The 19201-nt window shown below is 40.0% G+C and overlaps 2 protein-coding genes across 2 annotated transcripts; both read right to left on the bottom strand.

Moving 5' to 3' along the window:
• Nucleotides 1-1971: 1971 nt before the first annotated feature.
• LOC125576128 lies at nucleotides 1972-3495 on the bottom strand. Its single transcript, XM_048735504.1, has one exon. The coding sequence runs from the start codon at nucleotides 3493-3495 to the stop codon at nucleotides 1972-1974; it is 1524 nt and encodes a 507-aa protein (XP_048591461.1).
• Nucleotides 3496-16694: 13199 nt separating this feature from the next.
• Nucleotides 16695-18488, bottom strand: LOC106411943 (purple acid phosphatase 4). Its single transcript, XM_013852812.3, has 7 exons — nucleotides 18240-18488; nucleotides 17999-18155; nucleotides 17799-17906; nucleotides 17579-17706; nucleotides 17359-17487; nucleotides 17037-17104; nucleotides 16695-16941 (listed from the first exon to the last, which is right to left on the bottom strand). The coding sequence occupies exons 1-7, from the start codon at nucleotides 18426-18428 to the stop codon at nucleotides 16716-16718; spliced, it is 1005 nt and encodes a 334-aa protein (XP_013708266.1). The 5' UTR covers nucleotides 18429-18488; the 3' UTR covers nucleotides 16695-16715.
• Nucleotides 18489-19201: the final 713 nt, after the last annotated feature.

The following is a 19201-nucleotide window of genomic DNA, read 5'->3' on the forward strand; positions in this document are numbered from 1 at the left end:
GTCTGGAGAAGTCAAACTTCTGAAATTATCCAGTCAAATGCAAATCTAACCTATGACGATTGAAATGTAAGTCGTTTATGTTCTTTGGAAATTTTTTTGAAACCAAACAATAGTAGACGACTTAACTTTCAGTCGTCTCAGGTTACAGATTTCAAAGTCAATTGCTTAAATAACCTCTGCGTTGACCAGACGACTTCCAGGTAAGTCGTCTACAGCCAGACGACTTCCAGTTAAGTCGTCTACAGCTAGACGACTTTCCAAGTAAGTCGTCTGACGAACAGATCTGGAAAAAAACTCGATGTCATACCTTAAATTGGTGAGATAAGTTCCTTAGCATACATAAGGCTTCTCCAAGCACACAGAATCACAAACGAAAGTCACCCACCCAGAATCGTTAGCTTCTATGACTCTATGAACCATAAAAAATTTAGAATCAAAATCTTGGGTTTTTTAGCTCATTGTGGAGAGAAAGTTAGAGATATGTTGTGTTTAGTTCACAAGAATGGAAAAAGAAAAAGGGTAAATCGATTTTGGGAGCATTAAGAGCTTCAAATTAGTTGTTCATGGTGGTTGTGGTATTGATGACAATGACAATCTTGTAATTACTTGAAGATGATGAGGGTGAGAGAATAAAAATGTCATTTTCGAAAAAAAAAAAAAATTTGATGGCATTTTCGTAAATTATATGAACTTGCGGGGTGAATAGGGCAAAACCAATTTTCAAAAAAAAAGGAGGTTAGTTTTGTGTTTGACTTTAAGTTGTAGGTCAATTTTTCAAAAACCCCTTTTATCAAATAGTTTTTAAAAAAAAAATTGTCACAAATATAGTTTTCAAAAATGAAAATAACCAAAATAGCCATTTATTATTCATTATTTTTAATATTTATTTTTTATTTTTAAAAATTTGAAATTCTATCTCCAAAATCCACTCCTTAACTCTAATTAAATCCTAAGTCTAGATTAAACTTAGGGTAAAAATGTATTTTTATCCTTTAATAAAATTTATTTTGATCATTTTCTTCATTGAGTGCTATTTTTGTGACAAAAATTTAAAAAAAACTATCATAGAAAATTTATCTATATATATATATATATATGAGATCTTTATTCTAACTTTTGCTGATATTGTCAAACAAAAAAAAACTTTTGCTGATAAAATATGGTGAAAATATGATGACGTCAATATGCTTTAATTATCTGATTAGTTATTATTAAAAAGAAAAATGTGTAAGCAGTAATTAGTGAATATGCTTTGCGCGTAAAAAGAGAGAAAATGTTCGATGTCCCAAATATTTGTTTTCACTGTTTCCTTTTCTCAAGGGATAATGCTTCTTCTCTTTTTTCCCAAGTTAGGTAGTTGGGTTCCATCCCCTTCGTAAAAACCAATGAAAGACGTTAAGAAAAGTATATGAATTGGGTAACAGCTATTTTACTACAATGTAGAATCAGATTCCTAGAGATCACTCGAGAATATCAGTATTAAGTTAGGAATAAAGAGCTATATGATCATTTTAATAGATGTCATAAACGCAAATGAATGTCTACTGCCCCGGTCTTGTGGTCTACAAACTTTTTAGTTACCAAATAAAAGAATGTCTATCTTGTTGAAAATAAAATCATTACCCTTGAATTATATGTAAAGTTTTAGAATCCAGAAACTATAGAATATAGTTTAGTGTAGTGGTCATTGGTTAATGTAGGTGAAGAGTTCTGTAATAACAATGTAAACAAGTAAAACTTTCTAAAAGAATATGAAAATTTCCTATAAGTTAGCATTTTTCGACAGTCAGAATTTTATATAAACTTATAAACAAATGTCCAGTAGTTTCACGTGGTTTAAACAATATCCAACAAGCCCTTTTGTTTCTGGAAGTTGGGTTTAGTCCCAAATTGCCATTTCTTATTATGTAAAATCAAGATAAGCTTTTTTTTTTGAACACTGAATATTATAAAGATGCAGACCAACCGAAACTAGTTGGTAGAAACAGAGTACAGAGCAGATTTTGCGAGGGCATCAGCCACAAAGTTCAGGTTTCTCAAAATAAAAACATAGGAGATACAATCAAAGGAAAGAGATAGATGCTCGATGTCCCGAGTGATTCCGTGGAGATCCGCCGGGTGCTGATTCGAGGAGATGATAGCAACTAGTGCTTGACAATCTGATTTGATACAGATTTTGGAGAAGCCCATTTCACGGGCGTTGATAAGTGCTGACCTGACCGCCATCGCTTCCGCCATCAGCGCTGATGAGATGTAGGAGAAGGTCTTGGTTCTCTGACATAGGCCTTCATTGCGACAGTCCGGGAAGATCCATCCGCATCCTGCTTTGTTTGTGCCCGCCTGCCAAGCTGCATCAGTGAAGCAAGCAATAGATGTGAAGGTCGACGATGGTTGTAGCGTATGCTGGCGCTGAGCTGATGATCCTGGTTCTGGGGTTGATTGCGCTGCATTCCACTCTCTTGCTGCTCGAAGGGCTTTCGAGATGATCTCATCTGGTGAAGGGATTTTGTTTTCAAAGATCCTGTAGTTTCTAGCAGTCCAAATATCCCAGCAGATCCAAGGGAATAGAGGTCCTGCTATTCCTATCGGTGGGAGGTTAGTAGCTTCAGCTGCCCTTAAGAAAGCCTCTTCAAAGGTATTGCATTCCGATGGGTTAAAGTTAGATTCCCAAATGTTTGTAGACCATACTCGGCGAGTGAGAGGACAATGTAAGAAAACGTGCGTTGCAGTTTCTGGTTCTCCGCAGTGGCGACAGGAGGTGTTATTCATTATGCGTCGCCTAGCTAGGTTCTCTCCAAGGGCTAAAGCTCCTTGCGTGATTCTCCACAGGAAGAGTTGGAGTTTAGGTGAAACTTTACTAGCCCAAATGGTCTTGTAAAGATTCTGATCCATTGGCAGGTCCTCAGGATCCCTTTGTTCTTGTAGTTCCATAGAAATAGCTACATGGTAGCCAGACTTAGCAGAGTAGCTTCCTGATCGTGCTGCTAGCCAGACATAAGAGTCTTGACTCCCTAATATGCTCGGTTTAATGCGTAGTATATCGTTGAGGTACTGTGGAAGCACTCTCTCAACTCTCTGGACATTCCACTCATTACTCCCTCTGCATATAAGGTCAGCCACTACAAGGTCTTGGTCTTCTTCTCTCGCTGGTCCTATGGGTCTAACCGGGCTCAGAGTACTAAGCCACGGGTCCTTCCAGACCCTCGTGCTTTCCCCGTTACCTATAGCTCTGCTGAGGTTAGTAACCAGGAGGTCTCTTCCCGTTAAAATTCCCCGCCAGCCATGAGACGCTGCTTTCGGCGCTTCCACCTTCAAGAAATGGTCTCGACCGCAATATTTGGCTCTAAGTACCCTGGAGAGTAGGCAGTCTGGTTTCGAGACAATCCTCCAGGCCTGTTTCGCTAAAAGCGCTGTGTTAAAAGCTTGTATGTACCGTATGCCGAGCCCTCCCAAAGTTTTAGGTGCTGTGAGTTTGTCCCAAGCCACCCAACACATTTTCCTTACATCCGGAGAGGAGTCCCATCAGAATCTCGTGAGAATGGACTGGATACGCTTGCATAAGCTCACGGGAAGAAGGAAACAGGTCATCGCATAAGCCGGTATTGCCGTAAGGACCGCCTTTAGCAGGACTAGCTTGCCCGCATGTGAAAGTTGCCTCGACGACCAACAGACAGCCTTTTGCCTAACATGTTCCACTATGCCGGTAAAGAGGTCTTTTTTTCGTCGACCGAAATGTTCCGGGAGTCCTAAATACTTTCCTACTCCACCTTCCTTCTCAATCCCGAGGTATGAATGAACACGTTGCCGTATTACCTGCGGGGTCTTGGCTGAGAACGAGATGGAGGATTTGGAAGATTTAATCATCTGACCCGAAGATACTCTATATTTATGAAGTATATCTAGTAACGAGGCGCAGCTGGTCTCATCCGTGTTGAGGAAAAACATCGTGTCGTCGGCGAAGAGCAAGTGGTTAAGTCGTGGTGCCGGTGTAGCCACTCGTAGACCAGGCATGTGTCCGCTTCGCTGTGCTCGCCTACACAACCCAGAGAGCACTTCTCCGCATAAGATGAAGATATATGGTGAAAGCGGGTCTCCTTGTCGGATTCCTCTGGATGGGATAATCCTCCCATGGACGGAGTCGTTGACTAGAAAGGAGTATGAGACTGAAGTCACACACTGCATGATCAGATTTACCAAAGTGGACGCAAAACCAAAACGTATCAATACAGCTTCGATGAATTTCCATTCTAGCCTGTCATAGGCTTTGCTCATATCTGTTTTAACCGCCATAGAACAACGTATGGCAGCTTCCGATTCCTTAAGAGAGTGCAGTATCTCGTGTGTGATAAGGACATTATCAGAAATTGCTCTGCCCGGGACGAAGGCCGACTGTGTCTCGGAAATGATGTCTTGTAGGATAGGCTTCAGTCGCAGTGAGATGAGCTTTGTGATCACTTTATAGGCCACATTGCATAAAGCTATCGGCCGGTACTCCTCCACCCATTTTGCTCCTGTGATCTTCGGTATGAGTCTGATGTAAGTGACGTTGGTGACAGGTGGGAGACGACCTGTTCTGAAAAAGGTCTGAATTTCCGATGTCAGTGCTGGTCCGACGGTGCTCCAGTTCGAATGGAAGAAACTTGCCGAGAAACCGTCGGGGCCGGGGGCTTTATCCGGGTGAATCAGGAACAGAGCATGTTTAATTTCTGCTATGTCAGGTAGGGCAGTCAACGTCTTGTTTGCTGTCTCTGAAACGCTAGGAGTGATGGCCGAGGCTACAATCTCTCTCGTGTAAACCGAAGTCTCTGTATTACTTTCCGAGGAGAACATTTCCATGAAGTAAGTCGAGATTTGAGTTGCGATTTGGTCTTCCTCATAAAACGCTGTGCCACTCGCGTTTTCAATCACTGACATCCTATTCCGAGCTCGTCTTCCCTTAGCCACAGCGTGGAAGAATCCGGAGTTCTTGTCTCCTAGAGCCAACCACATAATTCTGCTACGTTGTCTCCAAAAGTCCTCTTCTGATTTATATGCCATCAAGATAAGCTTTAAAAGTAACAAACAAACAAACACAACGGGATCAAACTCGTTTGATTTTCCAAAGATATTGCTGTGAAGTATCAATACATGCACATTGGGTCTAGTAGTCGGAATAATGCAGTATGTCCTATCTGATATTATATATACAGTCTGTTAGAGTTGTTTTTTTGGCTACCAACTCAACTATGACATGTGGATGACGCTTTCCGAAAACATTTACGAAAAGGTCAAAAAATATATGGCAAGAGGTGGTGAACCCCATTTTTTGATCTACAAAAGTGGATTTTGGGAGCAGTGATAAGCGAATCATCTTCCTAAACCATTATGGACAGTTGACAGGACGATGGCCTATTTAAACCTGAATTTTATCCGTTGTGCTTTTTTTTTTACCTGAACTTTGTAGTAATACGTATTTCATATTAGACTACACAATTGTTTTAAAAAAAAATACTATATAAACTTTATGTATCATGCCTTTTCCTTCTCAAATTTTATAATGGTGCATATTCCATATTAAACTTAAAAAAAATTCAAAAATACTACATGAAATCTCAAAACGTGTTTATATATATTGACCTCAAAGGTGTTATCAACAATTTATCAAAACGATGTTGCTTTTGACAACGATGTTGCTTTTGACAAGTACTACAAAAAGTTCTCTCAAAATCATAACTATATATATATTGACCATCAAATTTTAAAATAAAGCTAAATTAATAAAACAATGTTATTAATTTAAATTATTATGCTATTAATATTATTAAAAATTAAAATATTTTTTAAAATTTAGTTATATTTTTAAATGTAACTTTGTATACATAAACAACACAAAATTCTAAAATTTACAATATATTTTATTTTTAGTAATACTATAAAGTAAACATTTAAATTAATAATAATTAACTTAAATTTATAAAATAACTATTTTAAAGTTAAATTAAAAAATATAAATAATTATAGATGTATTTGATAAAACTAAAACAATAAAAATTTGATAACATTTATTTGATTAAACTAAAACTTATATATAAGTTAATGTTTACACGGACAAGTTATCTTTTACCGGAACAAAAACGCTCGATTTTCTCTCTCCTCTAACTTTCTCTCTAAACGCTCGATCCTTTGTTTGTTGCCGTTTGCCTCCGGCGAGTCGTGCCTTCTCCGACGCCGGAGGGCTCCTCCTAGTTACCCTTATCTCGTCTTCTTTTTTGCCCTTCTCTCCCCCTCTGGTTCCCCGCCGATATGTGGTCGTCTATGGAGGTTTGAGCTCTCGCCGGCGGAAGACCTAGGCTGATTCCGGCGCTGGTTTGGTCTCTGGTGACTCTGCGAGGTGGGTGTGTAGTGGCAGGTTGGAGGTTGTGGTCGGCTTTTCGGGTTGGGTTCGCCGGACGTTCATTTTTTCCTTTAGATCTACGGCGGTTCCCTCTGTTTGACGGCGCGTGACTTCAGGAGGTGGCTCCTTCGCCCTGGATCTGCTCGTCTACCTGCTCTTCCCTTTCCGTTATCCCGGCGAAGTGGTGCGGCGGCGCGTGTCTCTCTCTTTCACTTGGTGTCTTGTCGAAAGCGGTTTCTCGGTCTGCTTCTGCTCGGGAGGTTGCGGCGTCGTTTGTTCCACGTCGGCGTGTTCCTCGGATCTCTGGTTCTCGTCGTGTGGCGAGCCGGCGGTTCCTGGTTCAGCGCGTTCACCGTCGACCTGGTTTTGGACAACGAGTCGTCTATGGCTCTGGATCCGGCTTGGTTCAAGTGATTCCTCTTTGTCTTCCTCCTCTCGCGGCCTCTCTCTTGAAGCGCTTGTGGTGGTTCTCCGCTGTGATTCTTCTCCGGTCCTTCTCCTTGTGGCTGTGCCTCATTGTCTCGTTCTTGCTCCGTTTGCCGGTCAGTCCTCTGGTTTTCAGAATCTGTCCATGGTGAGTCCTATCTTCTCCGCGTGGTCATTCGGTTTGGGTAGGTGCTCGTGTCTCCATGTGTTGATCACATCATCCCTGCTCTGGAACCTTTCGCCATGGCGAAGCAGTTCCGGTGGATGTGCTCTTCCGGCTTCTTAGGTTGGTAGGTTTGGAGAGCTTCGTGTGGGTTGGCGGCTGTCTCTCAACCCTTTTTTGTGCAGTTCCCGTGGTTGTTTTCAGGTTTGTTTATCTGCAGCCTGTTTGTTGGTGTTTGGAATAAGGCTCGGCTGGCTAGTAGGTGGGTTTAGGTCTCTAGTTAGTGGTTTGTGCGTGTTGGAACTGGATTTAATGGTCATTAGCGAGCTGTTCTTGGATGTACCTATCATTAAGACTTGTTCATCGGGTTCGCCAATTTCTCCCGGGCTCAAGATCTCGTAATTCACTGCGGTTCATCCTTTTGCGGCAAGCGACTTGTACCAATTCTGATGGGTCTTTCGTGTGGGCTCTTAGCTGGTTGTACCTTCCACTTCTTGGTTCGGTTTGAGTTGTTGTTTAGTTGCTTTTAAATTTTCTGATTCTTGTTATCTCTGTATTCTGTCAAAAACTTAAAATTGGTAATGATAATCTTAACATTTTTACCAAAAAAAAAAAAAAAAGTTAATGTTTACACAATTTATACAAGAAAGTTACTTTGATATAGGAGTTAGTATGCTCTTATTTGTCCACCTGTGTAAGAGTTCGAACCTCTCATTTTTTTTTTAATTTTACAAAATTTATCCAAAATGACGTCTTTTGGATAAATGAACAGATAGATTAACACCTTTGACAGTCAATATATATAAGTCCAATTTTGAGAGTTTATATAGTATTTAAAAAAAATTAATTTTATAGATTTTATCCAAAATTACATGAGTTTGATAAATTTATAGATGACTAAAACTTTTGACGGTTAATATATCTATAAGCACGATTTTGAGAGTTCATGTAGTATTTTCAAAATTTTGCTTATTTTAATATGGAATAAACACTACTATAAATTCGGAAAGGAAAAAGCACGATGCGTAAAGTTCATGTATTATCTTTTGAATTTATATTTAATTCACTAGGGAATACACACTAATACAAAGTTTTAAAAGAAAAAAAAGCACGACGGGTAAAATTTAGAGTGAAATAGACCATTTTCTGGCATTTGACCAACTGCAGTATGGGTTTCAGAGACACATATTCAGTACTTCAACTGCATAAAGCCATTAAAATCGATTTCTAGAGTCTCTGCGACTACCATTCCAAAAAAAAAAAAATGACTACAAAAATATAAGTTCGTATATATACTTCTTAATAAACATATTACAACATGTTTTGTGATATATGCGGCGCAGAGCAATCATGTTACTAGTTTTACCGCTAGCTCGTTATAATATTGTCTAACAAACTGGATTGCGATCAGGCTATCCTCTGATATTAGTCTAGTTATTCTCTGGTATTAGTCAAAAAACACTTTAAATTCGGATAAGATAGTGTGATAACCAATCTATTTTGTAGCAGTAGACTAACGGGATCAGCTGATAAGATATATCAAAAAAAAAAAAACTAAACGGTATTTTCACGTTAGATCATATCCACCATATTTGAAAACCGATCTCACTAGTTAATTTGAAAACACCATAACTTTTGTACCGCCGATTCCTTTTTGTTTTTATCTAACAAACGGTATTGTCACCAATTTTTTTTACGTCGCCACTTAATTTGAAAAGAAAGGAAGGATAAAATTTTATAAATTTTGTTTTAAAGACTCATAACATATATATTATACATATTCCTACAGGTGACTTCACATTACAATGGCTTAAATCTTCCGTTTTTATTCATAAATTTTGTTTTCCCAGTGTACTAAGTCTTAAACTGCTTGAACCTTTTAATAGGGAGGCTCATCTAGAAGTAGAGGACAGAAGTCCAATGCGGTGAAACTAGGAATTAATGCTAATCCCAAAGTCTCTGGAGGACTCAGCACATCCTCTGATGAACATTGCTAAAGAGGTTGCATCAGTGATCTCATTACATGAAGTTCAACATGACTTTGCTATACAACCGAATCAACCAATCAAAACCAAACAATAGGAATATTGACAATGAACATCTCATTGGCAAGCTTTATTACAGGGAGGCACTAAACCTACACATCTGGTTTTCTGATTGAGAAAAGCCTTAAGGCAACATCTCAACCTCTTTTTCTCAACAAGTTTGATGTAATGCGGACAATTGTCTTGCCTTCAGTTGTTATAATACTCTCCGGATGAAACTGAACTCCTTGTGAACCAGTTTTTTAAGACTTTAGAAACTTCTGTTTTTAATGGAAGAGGTAAGAAGAAACATGAAACACTTAAGTGAGTTTTTGTTTACCTGTATATGCTTGTGCTTCCTGTGTCTAGCCGCCATCACCAAACCATCCTCTGTCCATGCAGTAACCTCGAGCTCATCACTCGGAAACGAATCCTTTTGGATCACGAGGCTGTGATATCTACCTACAAGGAAAGGGCTGGAGAAGAGAGACCAACAATATTTATTTTTAGTATACTTATGGGTACAATTTGTTCGCAGAGAGCATATATACTTTGATAAGCCAGAGAACAGACTTTATTATCTTTCTCATCATAGTAAACCATGGAGCTTTTCCCGTGCATAACACCCAATGGTGACCGCACGATCTTTCCTACAACCAAAAATCATACAAAAGTGCATTATACTTAAGGGATTCATTACATAAAGTATACAACCATGTTAGAACAACAAAACGGGCAGTTTAGACTTCTTTTTCTTATGCAACTAACCTCCAAAAGCTTCTCCTATACACTGCAAACCCATACATACTCCAAATAAAGGAACATGTGGTCTTATTTCCAAAACAGTTTGTAAGGAGATCCCTGAGTCCTGTGGGGTACCTATAGATAGTAAGAAAGCTGTTATCTTCTTTTCCTTCACTACAAGAATCTTACAATATATTTACCAGGACCAGGAGAGCAAAATAAAGGAATCAACACCCCTTGACTAGCCTGAATCCTCATTAAGTTTAAAGCAGAATGCATATAAGTTTCTTCTCACCTTTTCAGCTCCTTTACTGTAAGCTCATTATTGCGGCAAACTTCAAAATGGCACCCTAGCTCTCCCATATACTATGAAAAAAAGATAGGTATACTATTTATCATAATCATATACTAGAAACAGTAAAGAAAAATGGAATGCGACAAGATCAAATTGTACATTAGGGATCTATGTGTTATGTGAGATATCCACAGCACTAAAAAAAAAAACTATGAAAAACAACCAATCTGAAGTTCAAAGAAGTGTGTGATAGCTTTTGCTGGATCAAGAACGGATTCTTACAACACAAGAGCTTTCAACAATAAGACTCAGCTGGCGACATAACAAGAGGGAAACATATAACATAGTTTTGCCTATTAGCATGTCAAATGAAGATAGGATAGTGAAATAATGAGATTCTAACAATTAATCACAATGCACACTTTAACACATTACTATAAAGTTACGAATTTGGAATTAGCAACGACCTTAATCTAATGAGTATGTTGCCGATACGTTCTCGAACTCACTCACTCACTTCTCTCTCTCTCTCGCTCTCGTGTGATGTTTGTTAAGAAAAGTAAAGAACTAAAGATACACACAAGAGATTATAGAGTTCCCCACTTCACCACCGGGTACTTCTCTCTTCAGGATTCGACGTCCCGGAATGCACTAGAGATTGATCGTTACAGAGAATCAGTTACAGCTCGTAACAGAAACTTTAGCTCAATCACCAGCTCCGTCTTTAAGTCCTTATGAATGGGCTCTGAACTTCCTGATGCGGCCCATCAAGCATCTCCGCATCATTAAAGGCCCATTAGATCAATCTGACCGTTGATACTACTGAAACTCGAACCATTCTTCACAAACTCCACCTTGGTTCTTGTTTCCCTAAGAACCAGAACTTGATTCTGATCTTGTGCACTCCTGATCCTGGCAACACTGTCACTTACTCAATCACTGAGATTCCTTGAGCATAAGCTCCACTTTGGTTAAGTACTTGCTAACTCTTTTCGCACCATTAGCCTTAACTACTCCTGCATCATCTCTCTTTACTGAAACCTCCGAGATGATCCTGGTGCAAGAGACTTCACTTCAAGCTCTAGAAATGTTCAGTGTCTTGACATGACCACTGAACTTCTCTCCTGGTAACACTTTCGTAAGAGCATCCGCTGGATTTTCTGAAGTGTGAACCTTCAAGACTTTCACAAAACCATGCGCCACCAGTTCTCGTATAAAATTATACTTGACTCTTACATGCTTTGTGCGTTCATGAAACATACTGTTCTTCGCCAAATAGATCGCACTTTGCGAGTCGCAGTAGATCTCTGCTGCCTGTTGCTTGAAACCCAGTTCTTCGCAGATTCCCTTTAACCATACCGCTTCTCTGCTTGATTCTGATAACGAAATGTATTCAGCCTCTGTAGTAGACAACGCTACAACCTTCTGTAGACATGAGCGCCAACTCACCGTGTTTCCTCCTACTGTAAACACAAAACCTGTAATTGACCTACTCCGATCTCTATCTGACGCGTAGTCTGAGTCACAATACCCTCTGACCTGAAAATCTGATCCTTTTGTGAACAGCAAACTCAAACTCGCAGCTCCCTTAATGTAACGCAGCATCCATTTCACCGCTGCCCAATGTTCTGTTCCAGGCTTCCCCATGTACCTACTCACAAGCCCCAAACCATAAGCAAGATCCGGTCTCGAGCCTACCATAGCATACATCAAGCTACCTACTGCGCTTGCATACGGAACATTTTCCATTTTCTTCATCTGATCTGCTTCTTCTGGCTTTGAAACTGCCTTTAACTTGAACTGTGAACCAATCGGAGTCTGTACTGAACTTGCATCTTGCATTCCAAAGGTCTTTAGGACCTGTTCCAGATACTTCTCTTGAGATAATCTTAGTACTCCACTCCTTCTGTCTCTCAGGATGTCCATGCCAAGAATGCGTCGAGCTGGACCTAAGTCCTTCATCTCAAATTCCGTTCTCAGGAGCTTCTTCAATAGATCAACCTCCATCTTGCTTTGTGACGCTATTAAGATATCGTCAACATATAGCAGTAGGTAAACCTTCGTCTCTACTGTCTTCCCCTTCAAGTATACACAAGGATCGTATTGGCTCCTGATATACTTCTTCTTTGTCATGAAATCATCAAAGCGATGATTCCACTCTCGTGGAGATTGCTTTAACCCGTAAAGCGCTTTCTTCAAGAGACATACTTTTTCCTCTTGACCCTTCTTCACAAAGCCCTCTAGTTGTGACATATAGATTTTCTCTTGTAGTATCCCATGAAGGAACGCCATTTTTACGTCCATCTGCTCCAATTCCATGTCAAAGTTTACAACTGCTGATAGAAGTAGCATGATTGACACATGCTTAACGACTGGAGCAAACACCTCGTTGTAATCTATCCCTTCAACTTGAGCGAATCCCTTTGCTACTAACCTGCCTTTATGTCTTGGTTCTTCTACTCCTGGGATACCGGGCTTGTATTTGTAAACCCACTTGCAGCCAATTACTTTCTGGTCCCTTGGCTTATCAGTTAACTCCCAAGTCTGGTTTACATCATGAGATACCATTTCTTCACTCATCGCTCCGTTCCACAAGCCCCAATCCTTACTTCTTCTTGCTTCTTCGTAGGATTTTGGTTCTTCTACCTCTATGGCCTCTGCACTTGCCAGAGCATATGCTACAAGATCAGTATCGCCAAACTTTGATGGAGCTTTAATCTTTCTCCTGATTCTGTCTCTTGCCAGTATGTAGTCGCTCAAATCTTCTCCTGCTTCATCAGTAGCCAACTCATCCTCCTCCTCTGAGTCACTACTGTCTGAGAGATTTATTGGATCTTTTTGCATACTAACTCCACCTCGAACAGAAGACTCTTCTTCTGTTTCGTTTTCTGGTTCAAACTCCTCCAGAACTTCTTTGAATGAAACTTTCTTCTTATGGCTTGTTGGTTTCTCTGTTTCAATTGTGACTTCTGTGACCTCTTCCCTTTGTTTGTACAGCTTCTCCTCATTAAACACCACGTCCTTGCTTATCACCACCTTTTCCTCATCTAGGAGCCAGACTCTGTAACCCTTAGAACCAAGAGCATAGCCAAGGAGTACTCCCTTTGTTGCTCGAGGACTTATCTTGTCAGCCACTGTGTGAACATAGGAGACATAGCCAAACCTTCTCAAATGCTCATATCTCGGTTCTGATCCTGACCACAGCTCTTCTGGGATATCGAAGTTGATGGCTGAACCTGGTGATCTGTTGATGACATATACCGCTGTTGAAGCCGCTTCAGCCCAAAATTCTGCTCCCAACCCAGTTTCGTGTAGCATACTTCTTACCTTGTCCATTATAGTTCCGTTCATGCGTTCTAACACTCCGTTCTGCTGAGGAGTGTACGGGCATGTCTTGTGTCGCTTCACCCCTGTGTCTTTACAAATCTTATCGAAAGCATTGTTGCAGAACTCCAGACCGTTGTCAGTCCTTAGGCACTTCAATCTCCGTTGTGTCTGGTTCTCAACGAGTATCTTCCATTCCTCAAATTTCTGAAATGCCTCGTCCTTTGTTCTGAGGAAGTATATCCATACTTTTCTGGAGTAATCGTCGATGAATGTCAGGAAGTATTTGCACCCTGAAAGACTTGGAGTGACATTTGGCGAACCCCATAAATCAGAATGCACATAGTCAAGGATTTCTTTGGTTGAATGTTTAGCTTTTGGAAAGCTCAACTTGTGAGATTTCCCCATCGCGCATGCTTCACAAAACCCCAGAGACTTCACCTCCTCCTTCTTCAAGTATCCCTTTCTTGCAAGAGCCTCCATTGATGACTGACTCATATGTGCTAAGCGTGAGTGCCATCTGTATGTAGTGTCGACTACGTTGCAAGACTCCTTATTTCTGTTTTCTCTGACTGTTCCTTGAAGATAGTAAAGTCCTTGGTCATACTGTCCTGTCAAAACTTTCTGATCTCCTCTGAAGAATTCCACCTTGAAGCCTGCGCCAGTGTACTTGCATCCAGATTGTTCTAACTGTCCAAAGGAGATAAGGTTTCTTCCCATGTCTGGAATATATCTAACCTGACTGAGAGTTACTACCGTTCCATCTGGGTTGTCAATCGTGACTGTGCCCTGTCCTTTCACCATGCAATGTGTGTTGTTACCCATGAGGACCTTATTCCCTTCGAACTCTTCAAACTGTGACAAAACCTCCCGTCTAGGTGTGATGTGGAATGTACACCCAGAGTCTAGCACCCATTCATCACCCTTTGCTAGTAAGCTTGCTGTCAAGGCTATGGAGGTAGGCAATTTTGAAGCAACATTTGCTGAGGTGGAAGGTTTGCTGTTATCTTGTCTACCTCTCTTTGGACAATCGCGTTTCCAGTGATTTTCATCTCCACAGATCCAGCAAGCCTTTGGTCCAAACTTTGGTCTTGACTTTGATCTACCTCTGTCGTAATCTCTGCTTCTCCCTCGGCTGTTTGAACTTTGAGGTCCTTTTCTTTCAGACCTCCCTCTACCTTCCACATACAAACCTTCTGTTCCCTGCCTAGACTTGCTCTGAGCTCCTTTCTGCCTCAATTCTGCCTCCTTCGCGTAAGCAGACGAGACAACCTCATTTACTGTGAGTGTCTCCTTCCCAGTCCCATACTTTAATGTGTGAACCAGAGGTTCATATGGAATTGGAAGGCTTGTAAGGAGTTGGATAGCTTGATCTTCATCGCTTACCATGATCTTCAAGCTTGCCAGGTCTGCTATCAGCTTCAAGAAGGTGTCAAGGTTCTCCTCTATCGATTTTCTTTCTTCCATCTTGAAGCTGGCAAAGCTCTGCTTCAAGTATATCCGATTTGGAAGTGACTTCGTCTGGTAGTCCTGTTCCAGGGCTCTCCACATTCCTAAAGCCGTGGGTTCGTGCATAATCTTCCTTAGAATAGTATCACTTAGACACGTCCCCAACAGATTCTTGACCCTGATGTCTTTCTCAGCTGCTTTAGGGTCCACCTTAGCTTCCTTAACATCTGAGTCATCTGACTTATCTTCTGAGGTTGGCTCTGAATCTTCCTTCAGTACTGAACCTAGTCCTTGAATTTCTAGCTGTCCCAGCAGTTTATACTTCCACAATCCAAAGTCACCCTTGCCGTCAAACTTATCCATCTGAAACTTTCCCGGCGTCGGATCCATGTTGACTCCACCTTAATCTGTATTGTCACCTGCAGATAACAATCAGATTTCAACGGAACAAATCAGTAGTAATCTAATTTCAGATTCAGATCAATCCGCTGCTAAGAGAAAACTAGTCTTTGGATGTTTATTAGTATACTATATTAAGCCAAGATATCGATTTAAGATCCTATCAAAGAAAGGTAAGAATTACTCCCCTGAAGATCTTGTAGCTCGATCTCCGTCGAAGCTTCCTTTCTTATCGCTTTGACCTTCTTGCTCGCTTCCAGTTAGATCTAGGTGATCTTGACTGCCTCTCGTCAGATCTGGACGATCTAACCGATCCTATCTTCTACTCCTCTGACTCTGAGTCGATCTTGTATCCTTCCCAGCGTAACCAGCGCTCTGATACCACTTGTTGCTGATACGTTCTCGAACTCACTCACTCACTTCTCTCTCTCTCTCGCTCTCGTATGATGTTTGTTAAGAAAAGTAAAGAACTAAAGATACACACAAGAGATTATAGAGTTCCCCACTTCACCACCGGGTACTTCTCTCTTCAGGATTCGACGTCCCGGAATGCACTAGAGATTGATCGTTACAGAGAATCAGTTACAGCTCGTAACAGAAAAGAACAGAGAAAAGAAGAAGACGACTTTAGCTCAATCACCAGCTCCGTCTTTAAGTCCTTATGAATGGGCTATGAACTTCCTGACGCGGCCCATCAAGCATCTCCACATCATTAAAGGCCCATTAGATCAATCTGACCGTTGATACTACTGAAACTCGAACCATTCTTCACAGAGTATCTTTGACTGAGCAAAATCAGAAACTTTTTAATTCTTCAATTAATCAAAATCATTTTAGCTGATAAAGAGGCGTAAATGAGGATTCGAAAATCAAAGCCTGGCAGAGATTGTAGGTGAAGCTTTTCGTAATTATCAATCACAATGATGGGACCCTTCTGTTTCTTAGAGGAATTGAGAACAGCGGAAGGTGCTGAGAGTTCGAAATGCGACATTTCAATCGAAGCTTTCGTAGCGACATTTCTACGAACCCAAACTCCTATCCTACCACACAGAGGAAACAGAACAAAGATTGAGCCTTTGATTCGACTAACGCCTAAGAAACCGCGAGACTTGCTGGTCGGATTAGGAGAGAGTTTGACAGGAGAAGAAGGGTTTAGGCGAGTGGTGGAGCGGGACTTGGGTGGAAGAAGACAAGGGACGAAGACTACTTGTACAATGTCGTAGCCGCCATTGTCGGAAATCAAAACTCTGAGAGAGCTGACAGGTAAAACGATGCGTTTTATGGAAAACATGGACCACGTGCTTAATCAGTAGGCGAGTCATATGATCTTTTTGGGTTAAAAATGGCGTTAATAATTAGTTGAAAGGTAAAGATTGTGACGTGAGGGAGAGGCTCACATTGCAATTTCTCCAACATTTTGTACAAATTTCAGTGTAATCCCTTCATATTCTTTTTATAAATTTTTGGAGTCACTCATTATGGAAATGGAACACCAGGTGCGAGTAATTTTTACTGTAATTACAGTGAGAAATCTAAATCCTTGTACAACACTTTGGATGTGTCCCACTTGTGTAAAATATTGCCGAAGACATCGTAAAAGACGATACCCATTTCAGTTCTAGTGATTTTAATCGACATGAAACCTTGCCCATCATAGAAAAATTTCATATCCTCTGGGGTTTTCCAGTTGTAATAACCTCTCCATGCTTTTGACCCACCACCACTCGTTATAAACTGGATAGGACTGCAAAAAATATATTTTATAGTCAATTATAGTTCACACCCATATATATACTGTGATACTATCCACTTTATCCAAAAGAAGACAATAGGTGTTACCTCTGAGATGTGCTAATATGTTGCAAGCAATGATCATGACCGTTCACATAGAGATCAACGTTATTCGCCTGGATGATCCCAAAAAAAAAATTACATGTTACATAATATTCACTTGTTTATTCTCTGAAGGAAATCACAATTTTTGGTATTTAAAGCAAATATTCTGTCAAATCGTTCTCATTTGCGTTTGTTACCAAAATTTTCGCAATTATATATTTATTTATTTGTTTTCTAAATATAAAGACCAAAGGCATAAGTTAGCTTTGTTTTAAATAGCGTTGGAGAATGGAGACACTCTAATAAGAGTAGGAATAAAATTAACCTCAAGGATGGGTAAGAGTAAAGATTCAAGCTCTTTAGTATTCCCATGAATGGAAGCACTCTTGATGGCATGATGACCCACCACAATTTTCCACTTTGCTGTTGATTCTCTCAGACTCTTCTCCAAGTCCTACACATTACAATTGGCACTTGTGATCTCCAGAATAATCCGATAAACTGATGGTTAAGATATATATATATGTGTGTGCGTTCTTAAATACCTTTAGAGTGGTTTGAAGATAGGATTCTCTCGGTGATACGCCTCTCCAGTCGTAATTTTGTCCCTCGGGATTGAGGAAATAAGCATCTACAAAAGGAGTTGTGTCGACGAAGAAGAGCTCTGCAATCTCTGCCAGGGATTTTCAAGCCATAAATATGGTTAGGTAACAAAAACATGTAACGTAAAAACATTATACTATATCTAAATAATGTGACTAGTACCAGCGTCTACGATGAAGGATCTCATGCAAATCCAACGGCTGTCTATTGATCTGAGGGCCGGACTCAACTGTGCTTCAACATCTCCTCTATAGTCGTGATTCCCCAATACTGAATAGAATATGGACATTGACATAATCATTATTATTCTCTTTTTGGTTCTAGCAGTAATTACTTTAGAATGAACTTAATATATGACGTACCAAGGTACCAAGGCTTCTGCAAGCTAGGAGAAGTGTAGATATTAACGAAGGATAGTTGAAAGGCAGGATCGTCGATACTTTTCATCCCGTTATCGTAGATGTTATCACCCGTGGAAACCACAAAATCGATGTCCATCTTCTCCCCAATTTTCCCCATCTACGTTTTATCAAATAATTTATAATATACAGCAGAGATGGGTATATGTATATGTATGTATATATTCTGTAAGAAAAGAGAGACCTGAAGGGCAACTTGGGATTGATTATAGAGTCCACGTCTTCCCCAATCTCCAATCACCAGGAAACTGATCGAGCCATCAGATTGTATTGCTTGTTCGACCGTTGTGAACGCTGCCTCAAGTTTTGGAACCAAAGAAAGAAGCAGAGTCATTACAATGCTCAAAGAGCCGATTCCAAACTTAGAACCCATTCTATCTTTTGTGTAAGGAGCTTTATGTGATATAAAGAAACACTTATATAGTCGACTGTGCATGTGAGTCCTAGTGGTTTCTCGCTTGTAAGTCACTTTTAGATAGTGGTTTCCACATGGTTCCACATGGTGGACCAAACGGAATTATTTATGCTCTATAGATAGATGTTTTTAATCCATATATATTCTTCAATAACTTGTCTATAAATTTCTCTCTAGCTTCAAAATAAAACGGATCAGAACATGTAAAATTTGATAGTTTTTTTTAACACACAAAACAGCTCAAAACTCAAAGTAAATAGCATTGTCTTCTTTTTTTTTGTCACTGACAATAAATAGTATTGTCATGTTATCAAAATCCTGACTACAAAGCAATATATTATTTTCTTTATTTAGATTTTCTATTCAAACTCACCGTCAAACAAATTTTCTGGTTTTGCTTTTCAACACTTTCACTGTCACATACTCACATGTAATACTATTGTGAATCATACAATACAAAAATCACACAATACTCACTGCCACGTGAATCATACGATACAAAAAATCTTTGAATTATTACTATTGTGATTCATTTTAAAATGCGAAGAATGCTTAACTGAGTTTTTAAATGGGAAGAATGCGTCTAGCATTTTGAGTGGTATGTAGATATATAATTTTGGATAGAAAAAGAAAAGATAATTTCCTGCCCATTCTCAGTGTTCAGATTGATTGGGCTGTCATGTCTTCAAAGCAGCTCCACGGAAACGCCAACTACTCATATCTACGTTGCA

This window comes from Brassica napus, chromosome A7 (assembly GCF_020379485.1).
Source record: "Brassica napus cultivar Da-Ae chromosome A7, Da-Ae, whole genome shotgun sequence".
NCBI lineage: Eukaryota > Viridiplantae > Streptophyta > Magnoliopsida > Brassicales > Brassicaceae > Brassica > Brassica napus.